At 36.0% G+C, this 11,743-nt stretch overlaps 1 protein-coding gene across 1 annotated transcript; it reads right to left on the bottom strand.

Annotated features, from left to right (window-relative positions):
- Positions 1 to 1,830: 1,830 nt before the first annotated feature.
- LOC141700344 (cytokinin dehydrogenase 5-like) lies at positions 1,831 to 5,261 on the bottom strand. Its single transcript, XM_074504138.1, has 5 exons — positions 4,618 to 5,261; positions 4,323 to 4,450; positions 3,667 to 3,945; positions 3,079 to 3,341; positions 1,831 to 2,297 (listed from the first exon to the last, which is right to left on the bottom strand). Exons 1-5 carry the CDS (start codon positions 5,183 to 5,185, stop codon positions 1,937 to 1,939), a joined length of 1,599 nt encoding a protein of 532 aa, XP_074360239.1. The 5' UTR covers positions 5,186 to 5,261; the 3' UTR covers positions 1,831 to 1,936.
- Between the last annotated feature and the right edge of the window lie 6,482 nt (positions 5,262 to 11,743).

The following is an 11,743-nucleotide window of genomic DNA, read 5'->3' as shown; positions in this document are numbered from 1 at the left end:
TAAGTATCCATCTACTTATCACTTCCTTATTCATGTCATAAGTTACTTATTCTAAAATTTTCCAAACGGGCACTTAACACATAGTCCTCGGGATTCAGAAGTACTGAAATCTTGTTCCAAATGTCCTTATACCTTGTCAACATGACAAGGTTCTATGTAAGGCCACAGTTCGATAATCCATCACTCTCCTGGACTGTTGTTTCCACCATAATGCTAATAGTTAGAGGCTTATAGCTGTAATTCGGGCTGGACGAGAGTTTTCACCATAATACTTATAGACTTATAGTGAACTTATTTTTAATGAAGAAGAATACCAAATTGTCCATCAAAAAATCTTTATCTCATACGCAAGGCTGATGGCTACGTTAATGTACCAAATACAGAACGTAGATATTGGTAAATATCTTACTATAGTATCTTTAAGCAAAAGATACGAGCACTCCAGCAGTGACGGGTGTAGTAAAGGCCTTTAGCTCTCGAACCCTAGCAGTAAATATCACAATAATTATAACCTAGTTTTTTACCAATAACATTTGGCACCGTCTGTGGGAAAACAACAACAACCATGGTGAATACACGTAGCAGAAACAACAGTGGAACTGGTAATCCTGTCCCATCACAAACAATTTTATCGGTGGTGGAGATACCCCGCACTCAACCTATGCCTCCACTCAAGGAGGGATATCAGTAGGGGCATCTGAAGTTCAGCCTCAAGGGACGAATCCCCTAATTCAAGATCCGCCCCAAGGAATGAATCCACGGTTCCAGCAGCTGCATGCGAGCATAAACCCTCGGCCTATTAATTATGAATACTCCACAGTCGTAACTCCCGGAACCACCAACCCACCTTATGGGATGCCTATATATCCTGAGATTGGAGGAGGTGAAAAGATAATGAATGCCCACATCTCAAAAAAATTTAAGATGCCCACCATCAAAGCGTATGATGGTACTGGCGACCCGGTTAATCATGTCAGGACTTTCTCTAACGTCCTGTTGTTACAGCCCGTAAATGATGCTATTAAGTGTCAGGACTTTCCTCAAACCCTGTCGGGTATGGCTCAAACGTGGTACAGCCGTCTACCCCCAAACTCGATTGGATCTTTCAAGAATTTGAGTCAAGCTTTCATCAAGTAATTTATTAGTGGCAGAATGCATGAGAAAAGTTCAGCATACCTCATGGGTATTGTGCAAGGAGCGAAGGAGTCCCTCAGAGACTATCTGAATCGTTTCACAAAGAAAGTCTTGAAGATCCCCGATCTTGACGACAAGGTAGCTATGATAGCACTGTAGTAAGGGACTAAAGACGAGTTATTCAAGATGTCCATAGCTAAGCGTCCCCTGAAGACATGTTGCAACTCCAACATAGGGCCGGCAAGGCGGAGAAAAGTATGAATAAGCCATCTCACTATATGCATTCATTTCGAAAGGATTGACAGTCATTTCAGAACTTATCAGTGTCTTAGAACCGTGTATGGCTATCATTCCTTCCTTTCTGTTTTCATACTTTTCCATCATGGAAGATGAAATCATGGAACTATTACATCTTTAACTTAATGGCAATTATGCTAACATTTTATTCAGTTCTTCTGCTAAATTAGAACCATGAAATCTTGTAATGTAGTGATCCTTGATTGGTTCTTGATTTGTTTTGATTTTGATTTTTGGACCAGATTATGTATGTCACAAATTTGATCACCTCTATTTTGATTTTTGAGTACTTATTTAAAGTGAAAAGAAACGTACTTGTCTTGCTCAGAGAGTAGGCGTGGGAACGTTAAGATGTGTGCAATCTTACCTTACAACTACTAGCTACTAAGAATCCATTTGATTATTGAGGGGGCATTTTTATCTTCATAAACTAATTTGTACTCTGCCAGGAAAGACAAAACTACATAATCGCATCACTTATTTATTTATAAATTGATGTTGGCGTTTAGTATGTGGACTTTGTATAATGAATTAAAATGTTCCCCCCATTGTAAGAAAAATTAGGGTGAAAGATGCCTTGTCCTGGGGCCAAAATGTGCTTGGGATCGAACTCCATTTTGCGTCGGTAGAACGTGGACCACTTCTCTCCAAAGTGATCAATCCATTCTTTCTGTGTTGCATAGTGGGGTAAGTATTGCTTCATTTTGATTCCGTTATCATTGCAGAATTTCAAGATTTGACTGTTTTGCTCCCTCAGGTACTCTAACGTTTGGGAGAAGTCCTCGTTATCAAGGACAGAACTAAGCAAAGCCACTAGGTAAAATACTTCATCCTCAGGTGTCACTGCCGAAGTCCTTTTATCCCACCTATACACCACAAAGTAAATGTAAGAAATTTTTGTATAGTTTCTATAACACTACGAGCAATATTACATGTCTCGTAAGGCTCCTCTCGTAAGAGCTTTTCTTGCACCTGATAATAAAATTTTCTTCAACTTTGCTGAACAATTATAATTCGCAATTGATGTAGGATAATCAGCATAAAGTATGCATAACATTACTGGTACAAGCCTGCAGTACAATTTTATCATACTTTGAAGTATGAACACATTGGCACATGCTTAACCATCTTTTGTAATAAGTAATAGGTCCCATCCTTTAATTTCTGGGCACAGAGATCTTTCTGCATCTGTTGTTTTCATCAACTTTATATAAGACTCCCCTAAGTCCACAAATGCATTATATACGAATTGCCATTTTGTCTCCCAACCTGCACCAGTAATCCCCTAGGCATGCATGATATTTTTCTTGAGACTTGGCATGTGAAAAATGCACGCGGACCTTATGATAAAATTACTCTAAATATCCCACCTTGATAATTTGACTAACAAGACTGCATCAGCTTTATAACATGAATAGCGCTAAATTTGGTGCTCAATCTCTGTGCTAGTTTATCGACCAATTCTATAAAAGACGATATTCTTGTTAAAGTTATGGAACTCTACTACTAACGACAATTTGAACCTATTGGATCGGTTTTCTGGATGTTGGAAAATATAGTTGATCTTGGGTTCAGTTCTGCAATTAATTACCCTCTAGATTTTCACTATGTAAAATCAGTTATTTGTTTTCTCAAACTAAGACTTACTTGTTTTTGTTCATCGGGTAAATGAGGATGGGCCCTTTGGAGTTGCTACCTAGAATGCCGCTGAACACCCCTTTATCAAACTCTTCAATCCTGGATTTGGGTACAAACAGGTTTAGCCATGGATGAGGGACATCCCATAAACCCTGGGACTGCAGTTTTAGTTCCGCTTTGTGAACCCTGTCCAAGAAATCCACGTACGAGAGGTCTGTTGTAAAGGTTGTTGCTGGTATGTAATTCAATCTCTTGAGCAATGCATTAATCTCCTGCACAACGCTCAATCTAATTATGAAAAGCAATTTATATTTTAAACTAAAACTCATACTTCATATTCTCATATTAACTCCAGTATGAAAAGAAGTTATATAGCGAGGGTGGGACAACAGAGTCCTAGCTTGATTTGCATTTATAGTGAAAAGGATAATTAGAAAAAATATTTTTACATTTTGATATTTGAAAGTTAAGAATTTATTTCCCAACTACAGGAAAATATCATTACGCAAGTACATTTTTTGAACTTCAACACACTCCATACATCACAAGCTATACATTTTGTGGTGCACTATTCAACTACATCAATGCTATTATTACCTGATCAGTGCTGTTGGCATTGGTTTGCTGGTAGTTCTTTGCAATTTCCAAGCTATATAAAACACCTGTTTTAGCAACACCGACGAGGGAAGAGATATTGCTAGGTGAGGAAAAAGAAGACCTCCAATTATTAAGTGAACCAACTCCGTTCACTATAACAGAACCTTCAACATAATCCAACTGCTTTGCATCTGGGGATTGCCCATGCAGTGATATGAGGTACTCTTGGTCTTGGGTAAAAGCAGTGAAGTTTGAATAAACCACACGAATCCACCTCACCTATATACACGGTACACCATATAATTTAACAAAAAAAAAAAATCGATTCAGACATTAGGAGTGGAGATGTGGAAAATAAGAGAGTGCATCTACAACATCTATCCGTGCAGGAGGCCAATGAGGTTAAGGCAGAGATATATAGCTTAGAAATTTTGTGCTAAAGACTAGGGTGATTTCAGATAACTGCATAACATTTTAAGGTTTTTTTTATAAGTATTGTTAAGAGGTTTATTTGACATGCAAGTATACCATAAGTTCGTACCTTCTGAAGTATACAACTTGTATAATTCGCGCAACTAATGTACTCAGCATTTTAGCCATCAAGAGATGACAAGATCAATATTTTTCTTATATATATCTAAAATTAAAATAGTTACCATTTGGGGGGAAGGTTGAAGAGCAATTCTAGCTCTAGTGATGATTCCAAACTGGCCTAATCCACCAAGAACAGCATGGAACAATTCTGAGTTTCGCTCCTCTGAACAAGTCTTTAGCTCTCCCTTGCCTATACTCAGAGTAAGTACAGAATATCCATGAATGTCTTAATTCATATGAAGTATATGTGCGTGTACAGTACTATTAAATGCACTTATTACTACGCAAAATTCCTAGACGATATTATAGGGCAAACAAATGATTTGTCTACAACTAATCTGAGGAAATTGTACTGACCTGTTACAACATCAAGCTCGTAAACATTACTAATTTGAGGTCCATGGTGAAAAGCTTGTCCACTAATCCCAGCATTAGACAAGGTACCACCCACAGAAAGATACAAATAATCTGTCCACGACTTGGGTGCAAGTCCATGCCTTAGCGTGCACTTAAGCACATCTATCCATAGCTCTCCACCCCAAACATCAACGTACTTTAACTTCTCATTCACCCTACACGCCTTACTTATCGACTCGCTCATCTGAATCACTATTCCATTCGATGTCTGAGCCTGTCCATTTACTGAATGTCCATGGCCTCTAGCTGAAACAGTAAATCCCTGAGTTGATTCGTAAGCTACTTTAAGTAGCTTGGCTATGTCCTCATCTGAAACCGGGTAGAAAACTGCCATTGGCTCGACCCGGCTTTGGCCACCGAAGTCGTATGAAGCTGATGACAAGTCGTTTGGGTCGACGCTGAGCTTTCCCTTGATTCCGAAGGAAAAAATGTCGGTTGTGTCCAACATTAATCCAACTGTCGTTATCAGACCATATAGTGCAAGTGTTAAGGAAAACTTAAGAGCCATAATTAATTTGTGGACGATAGAAATATAATGAAATTACAAGTTGCAGGAGTTTGTTTGGAATGTAAATTTATTAGAATTTAGAAGACAATACAACAGAATAAAGCATGATTATAAAAGACCAAAGCACTGAAAAAGGACAAAACTTTACATAATAACGGCAAGGCCAAAACAAAAGTAGTTAAAGGATGTTTCGTACTGAAGTTGCAAGTGTTATTAGCCAGCGTCAGCAGTTACGGGAGTGATAACGTAAACAGGGGGATGGGAGCCCATTTCAATCAAAATCCACATGTTATTTTATGTAAAATTTGATACTGAAATTTGTGATTCTAGCATTTCCCTCTCGTATAAGGCTGACTTTACTTACCTCCAAGATTTCTACGGCTCATCCTTTTATCTCTTTCTCTATCTCCATTTACCGGTGTCATGTATAAAGTGATGGAACCATGTCGAGATTATTACATTAATTCCGAACTGAAATATAACATCTGTAGTTTTAATTTTTAAATTAATTCCGATTTCGATTATTGGGTACGTGGACGTCGTTTAACACGAACAAAACTTGTGGTGGTGAGGATACGTATAATTTTTTTCTAATTTCTTATGTGGTGAGGATGATGGTGTTAGTCGTACGTGTACATGTAACATTCAGTTGAGGTTTCTCTGTTTATAGGACTAACTAATGTGATAGAGTCATAGAGACCAGTATGATGGATCACGTGCATAGGATGCCGAGTCACGTGACAAGTGTCCCTTTCTAAATAGGTACAAAGACAGATGTGAATAGAAAGTCCCCTTATGTTTTTTACCTTCCCTTCTCTTGCAACGTGTATTTATAAAAAGAAAAATAAATAAATAAATTGTCAAGTAAGATACTAATATAAATTGAGAACTACTACTAGGGACCTTTCCGCCGCGCTATGCGTGTTAGAAATTTTTTTATAATTTTGATCTTTTTACAAAAAATCGATAAGAAAATATTTTCCATTTAATTTGGTAATTTTAATTTTAATTTTATGATAAAAGTTATGATGATAGAAATAATTTAAAATAATAAAAACACGAATGTTGCGATACGCGGCCGGCCAAAATTTTTGTTACAAATATATTATAAAAATAATAACCAAATTTAAAGCCAAAAATATGTATAAATCCCAAATTTGCGACCAAAACGCATATGCAAAATAATGGATATATGGTTTTCCCATCAAATAATTTGGTTTTCATTTCCACTACAACTATTACAAATTAACCATCACTTCAATCATGAAGGTAAAATATATTGATTTCTTAATATATATATATATATATATATATATAAAGTATAAAAATATGTACATTTAATAAAAACATGAATTAAAAAAGAATGTAAAATTTTTTGGCACATTTTTTTTATCGTAGGGAACCCGTACCCGCTATCCTTCGGGTGTGCGTTGGGTAAATCCGACAGGTTCACGCAATAAACTGCAAATCACGTGAACCAATCTCCATGTATTTATACATGGAGATCATGTATATGAATCCAAATACTTATACGAAAATAACATAAGTTCAAGCATCTAAAGATTGAAAAAAGGACTGACCCTCGTTTCCCTCCAGTAGATATACATGCCCGAACTTTCCTCTTCCAAAAGGCTTCCTAATGTTAAAGTCAATAAGCGTCAACTGTTTCTTCTTCGCAGATGCAACCTCAGTGGATGCTTACAAAATCACATTATCAAAAACAACAATTGAGGTCCACAATAAAATAAACAAATCATTCAGTTTCATCAAACTTTAACTTTTAGCTAAAATCTACAAATACGAAAATATAACTGTTCCTAAAATCAAATTATGAAAATAAGACAACATCGTAAGAAAACATTTCACAATCAATAATTAAATAATTAAACTCAACCTAATTTCGACAAACTCTAATAATCACCTGCTTACTAAAAATACGAAAAATCATCTTTGGTTCGACTAATAATCTCCAACAACATTGAGAGCCAATTAGTTGAAACAATAAAAAAACCATCTAGTAACTATCTCTAGATAGATGAAAATACAAATATACATAAGATAAATTAATTTACATTTCCTCATCTTTCATTTTAAAACCATTCTTCAAGAAAACAACAAAAATAACGAAACAGAGTTATTTAGATACAAAATCAAATAGTTGGAGTGTAAAACTTAAGTTTTTACATAATCAAAACATTAATGAAAAGAGGGGCATACTTTTGAATCATTGATGAAATACAATGATTACCCGTTTATCAGAAACAGCCATCGGTAATCATCTGCAAATATATAATTCAAAATTATGAGGATTATAGAAATAAAGAAACAAATACATGGATAAGCATAGATGTGTGTACAAATTACATATTCACAGAGATATGTATGGATAATAATATTGTGATCAGGGCCGTCTGGGACTTTTATGAGGCCTTGTACTAATTCTAAAAATGAGGCCCTCACAAATGATAATTTTTTTTAAGTGGTTCAACTGCCTTTACTAGCTTGTGCGGAGAGAGTAAATAAGAAGAGGCATACATGGTTTTATTTTGGGAAGTGATGAGTGTTTATATAAAATAATGATTAACTGAAAGTCAATTCAATATTCTCATACACCTCTATATTAAAGCAGGGGTAGTCTGATTAATAAAAAAGAATTATATTTGTTTGGAACAAAAGACATACGTATAAGACAATTTATATTTGTCATCAGTATAGTAGAAGATAAAAGGCAGTAGTAAAAATTTGGGGCCCCTAAATTTTGCCCAAAATCTTGGGCCTTGTGCAGGTGCACCTATTGCACATGTCCAAAACCGGCCCTGATCGTGATTGTAGACATAGTCGACGGAGCATGAAACTAAAGAGACGATCGATGGAGAAGGCTAGAGTTATACATTATTACCATATTTTGATAGAGTACAATTCAAAAAAAATCAAATCTACTATTCAGTTTCTATAATCAGGGAGCAGTTTAGGTGTATAGATTGATATGTTAGGTAAGTTTCCATATCGGTTAATATTAATTTAAATGTGAAAGATTCATGGATATGTGTATAATATAAAATTTTATGTGTAAAAATATAAAATGGGTCATGGATTATGGGTCATGGGTAAATTAGTGGGTAAAAGTTATATGGGCAATAGTATTCTTTAAGATAATATAGATTCATAAGCATGTTTTATGGAAAAATTGCCAACAATAACCGCTTATTCTATTAAATTGTACCAAAATGGCAGTTTTGTAAAAGATGCCCATATTTGGTCGGTTGAATCTGCCGTCAACAATTGCGTATCATGAACCTCTCCATTTTCATATACAATCTAATATAGGTTATACAGTTATGTATAATATGCAGAGAGATGAAAATTGGCAGTGCATAGAAACGTAAAGATGGGAGAGTCAATCATCATGGTCTTCTCCTCCGTCATATCACTACCATGTTTGTTTTATTGGGTGATTGGAAGTGATAATAGGCACAATACCCCAACTGATGATGGATGTGTATACAGTATATTTTAAACAGGTTATTCCTATGATATTTGCGTATTGGATATTTTGATTTAATATTTTATTTAGTACCCCTTTAGGGAATGCGTATTTTTTGTTAGATACCCCCTTGTAAAATGTGTAACTGAATTACGCCTTTATGGGTTACGTATTCCACCGACTACATATGTCAAAAGATACGCAACCGTCTACTTTTGTTAATTTTATTAAAAAAAAGTCTAAAATTGGCCTACACCCTGGGGAAGTGTTACATTAATCTGATACACTTAATATTACCGTCTTATAATACATCAAAATTATAAATTACGGTCTTAGTATAAGCAGAATTTCAGAGTTGTGTTTAATGAGAGATCTAAGGGGTCGTTTGGTTCAGAAATCGGTATGAGTTTGGAATCAGAAATCGGGTTAGACTGGTATGTGGATGAGGAATGATTCCTGATATTATGTGTTTGGTTCTAGAATGAATTTGTGTCTGATTCCAAGTGGGTTTCAGGTATGGGTTTCACCGAATACAAATCATGAACTGTTAGTCCCTTAACAATATAGCAAGAATTACAGAAGGGGGGTTGAATGGAATTCTTGAACCTTTTTTTTGAAATAAAAATGTTCAACTCGATTATGGATATATTTGTTTTGATTAGCACAATGCGGAATGTAAACTTGAATGAATCAAAACATAAGTAATTAAAAACAAGAGTCTTTAAAAACTTTCTGGTGGATTTAAACAATTCCACCAGAGATATATATAATATATCGAGAGGACTCTGTGTGCAGAAATGCTCACAGCTGCTTACAAAATAGAACTGCTGAGAATACAGGAAATGCTAAAGATTGTGCTTACAAAGATTTCTCTGTTTTTATGTTTCTCAGCTCTCTCAGTTATTTTTCTATTTGCTACTCTCTTGGTTTATATATTACCAAGATTACAAAGTCAAAAGAACTGAACAAATATAAAATCTAACAGTCTTGATCTTTGCTGCTTTTCGTCCTCTATTACCCAGTTAATGGGCTTCCACAGTGTGTTTGTATCCAACTCGACGGCTGTGTGTCAGCTTTCACTGTTCAACTGATGTTTGAATCTTGATATGATCATCCGTCGACTTTCAGATCATCCGTCGATGACTTAATTGATCATCCGTCGACTGCTATGTTAAACATCCGTTGATAGTCATTTGATCATCCGTCGAAGCTTTGTTAATCATCCGTCGGTAGCTATTTTGGCACTTGACTTCATTTCACTTATACAGAATTACAAGACATTGCTTATGTACAGTTAATCAACCTATTCTGCATATCTAGTTAAAGTCAACATGACTTATATGCTACTACAGATTCTATACAAAGGTGCATACATCACTGTGCTACAAACTTATTATTACATAAGCTACTCACTCGATGGATAATAAGTTAATCATCCGTCGGGACTATAATGAGTTATCCGTCGGGACTAAAACTCTTATCCGTCGAGTGCTACATAATTTCACTAAGTAAAATCTACTTAGACATTGTGTTTAAGTGATCATCAAGTACACAACATATTCACAACAATCTCCCCCAATTTATGTCTACTGGAATTGTAGCCATAAATTAAGAGACACTTGATGATTACAAAACATCCTAAACATATATCTTTAAAGATAAGTAGATAAAACTGAAAGTGCTTCAATTTAAACAAAATGTACAAGGTTTGGCTCACAGTCAGTTCAAGATGCTCCTCTAGCCTGAGCAGATTTTTCTAGTTTCTTGAAGGTCTGGATCTTCTTCCAAGCTTTCTGTTGTTTTCTTCAATTTGATTCTGGAGCTGCCTGTGGAATTCTAATTCATCAGATTTTGAGAGATCTAACATTTCTTGCATCTCCAAGAGAGTCTCATTGCTAGAGATACTCAATTGGTCTTCTAATCTGAAGAATCTTCTCACACCCTTGTCATCCATGAATTCCATCAGCCAGTAGGGCCTTAGATGCACTCTTCTCCCTATGTATGGGATGATAAGAGTCTTGGGAAGTGCATCTTTGGCTCTAACACTCCTTAGCTCTTCAATCTTCTTCAATACTAATCTTCTTGCAGTTACATTGAACCCAAAGTTTTTCTTGAAGGATGAATAGACTTTGATCAACACAGCTTGGCTTTCTTGAAGTATCCTGTGAAGAGGACACTGAATCTCCCTTCCTCCTTTGTACTTGAACACCAACCTTTCAGGTAGGTTTCTGTATGCATCAATTGCCCTTACCTCATCCAGCTCCTCCAGATAAAGGTTTAGATCGAGAATTCTTTGATGTCACATAAGTACAAGTAGTCTCCCATGTTGACCTTGGGTTGAGCTTTGACTACTGACTTGGATTTGAGAGGTGACAACTTCACTTTCTTGACTGCCTTTGACTTTGTCCTTCTTGGCTTAGTAAGAATTGCCAAGTTGAAGTCAGGAATTGGTAATTTATCCCACTCTATTGGCTCATCCTTTGGCACAATAGGCTCTCCATGTATGTTCCTGTAGGGGTCCACCACCCTTATATCTTCAAATACCACAGAGGGCTTTGATGATTGAGTTTTAGCTTGAGTGGATTCCTTAGGAAATTGATCTTCCAATTCCTTGTCAACAACATCCAATTTCCTTTTTGTTCTTTTAGCCAGTTCTTTCTTTCTTGGGGATTTCTTCTGTTCTTCAATCTTCTTCTTTGATTCAGTAGTTTGAGATGGTTGAGAGGGAATTTGTTGAGAAGAATTCACAGCCTGTAGCTTGGCCAAGATAGCAAACTGTTCTTTCTTTTGTTTAGACTTCTTTGCATCTAGAGCAGCTTGCCTCTTTTCCTGCTTCAATCTGGCTTTTTCTTCTTTCTTTGCATGAGCAAATTGTGGATGTCCAGCTACCACACAAATTTCCTTCCCATTTCTGAATATCTTTGCAATTCTCTTTCTTGAGGCTGAATCAGCTGGATCTTTGTAGAAGACAATAGATCTTGACAGAAGCTTCTTTTCATCAGGCTTGGATGTCTCATACACAGTATCCATAGGGTTCTTCAAAGATGACTTTGGATAGTTTTCCCTTGGTTTAA

This window comes from Apium graveolens, unplaced genomic scaffold (genome assembly GCF_009905375.1).
Source record: "Apium graveolens cultivar Ventura unplaced genomic scaffold, ASM990537v1 ctg2187, whole genome shotgun sequence".
Lineage (NCBI taxonomy): Eukaryota > Viridiplantae > Streptophyta > Magnoliopsida > Apiales > Apiaceae > Apium > Apium graveolens.
The sequence above is the reverse complement of the archived record's forward strand: the minus strand, read 5'-3'. Positions and strand labels throughout refer to the sequence as shown.

Excerpts from the sequence above, each read along its gene's own strand:
- LOC141700344 (XM_074504138.1), bottom strand. The coding sequence starts at position 5,185 with ATGGCTCTTAAGTTTTCCTTAACACTTGCACTATATGGTCTGATAACG. Across the intron at positions 3,342-3,666 it reads ATGCCAACAGCACTGATCAG|GAGATTAATGCATTGCTCAA; the intron begins GTAATAATAGCA and ends AGCGTTGTGCAG. Across the intron at positions 2,298-3,078 it reads TACCCGATGAACAAAAACAA|GTGGGATAAAAGGACTTCGG; the intron begins GTAAGTCTTAGT and ends TGTGGTGTATAG.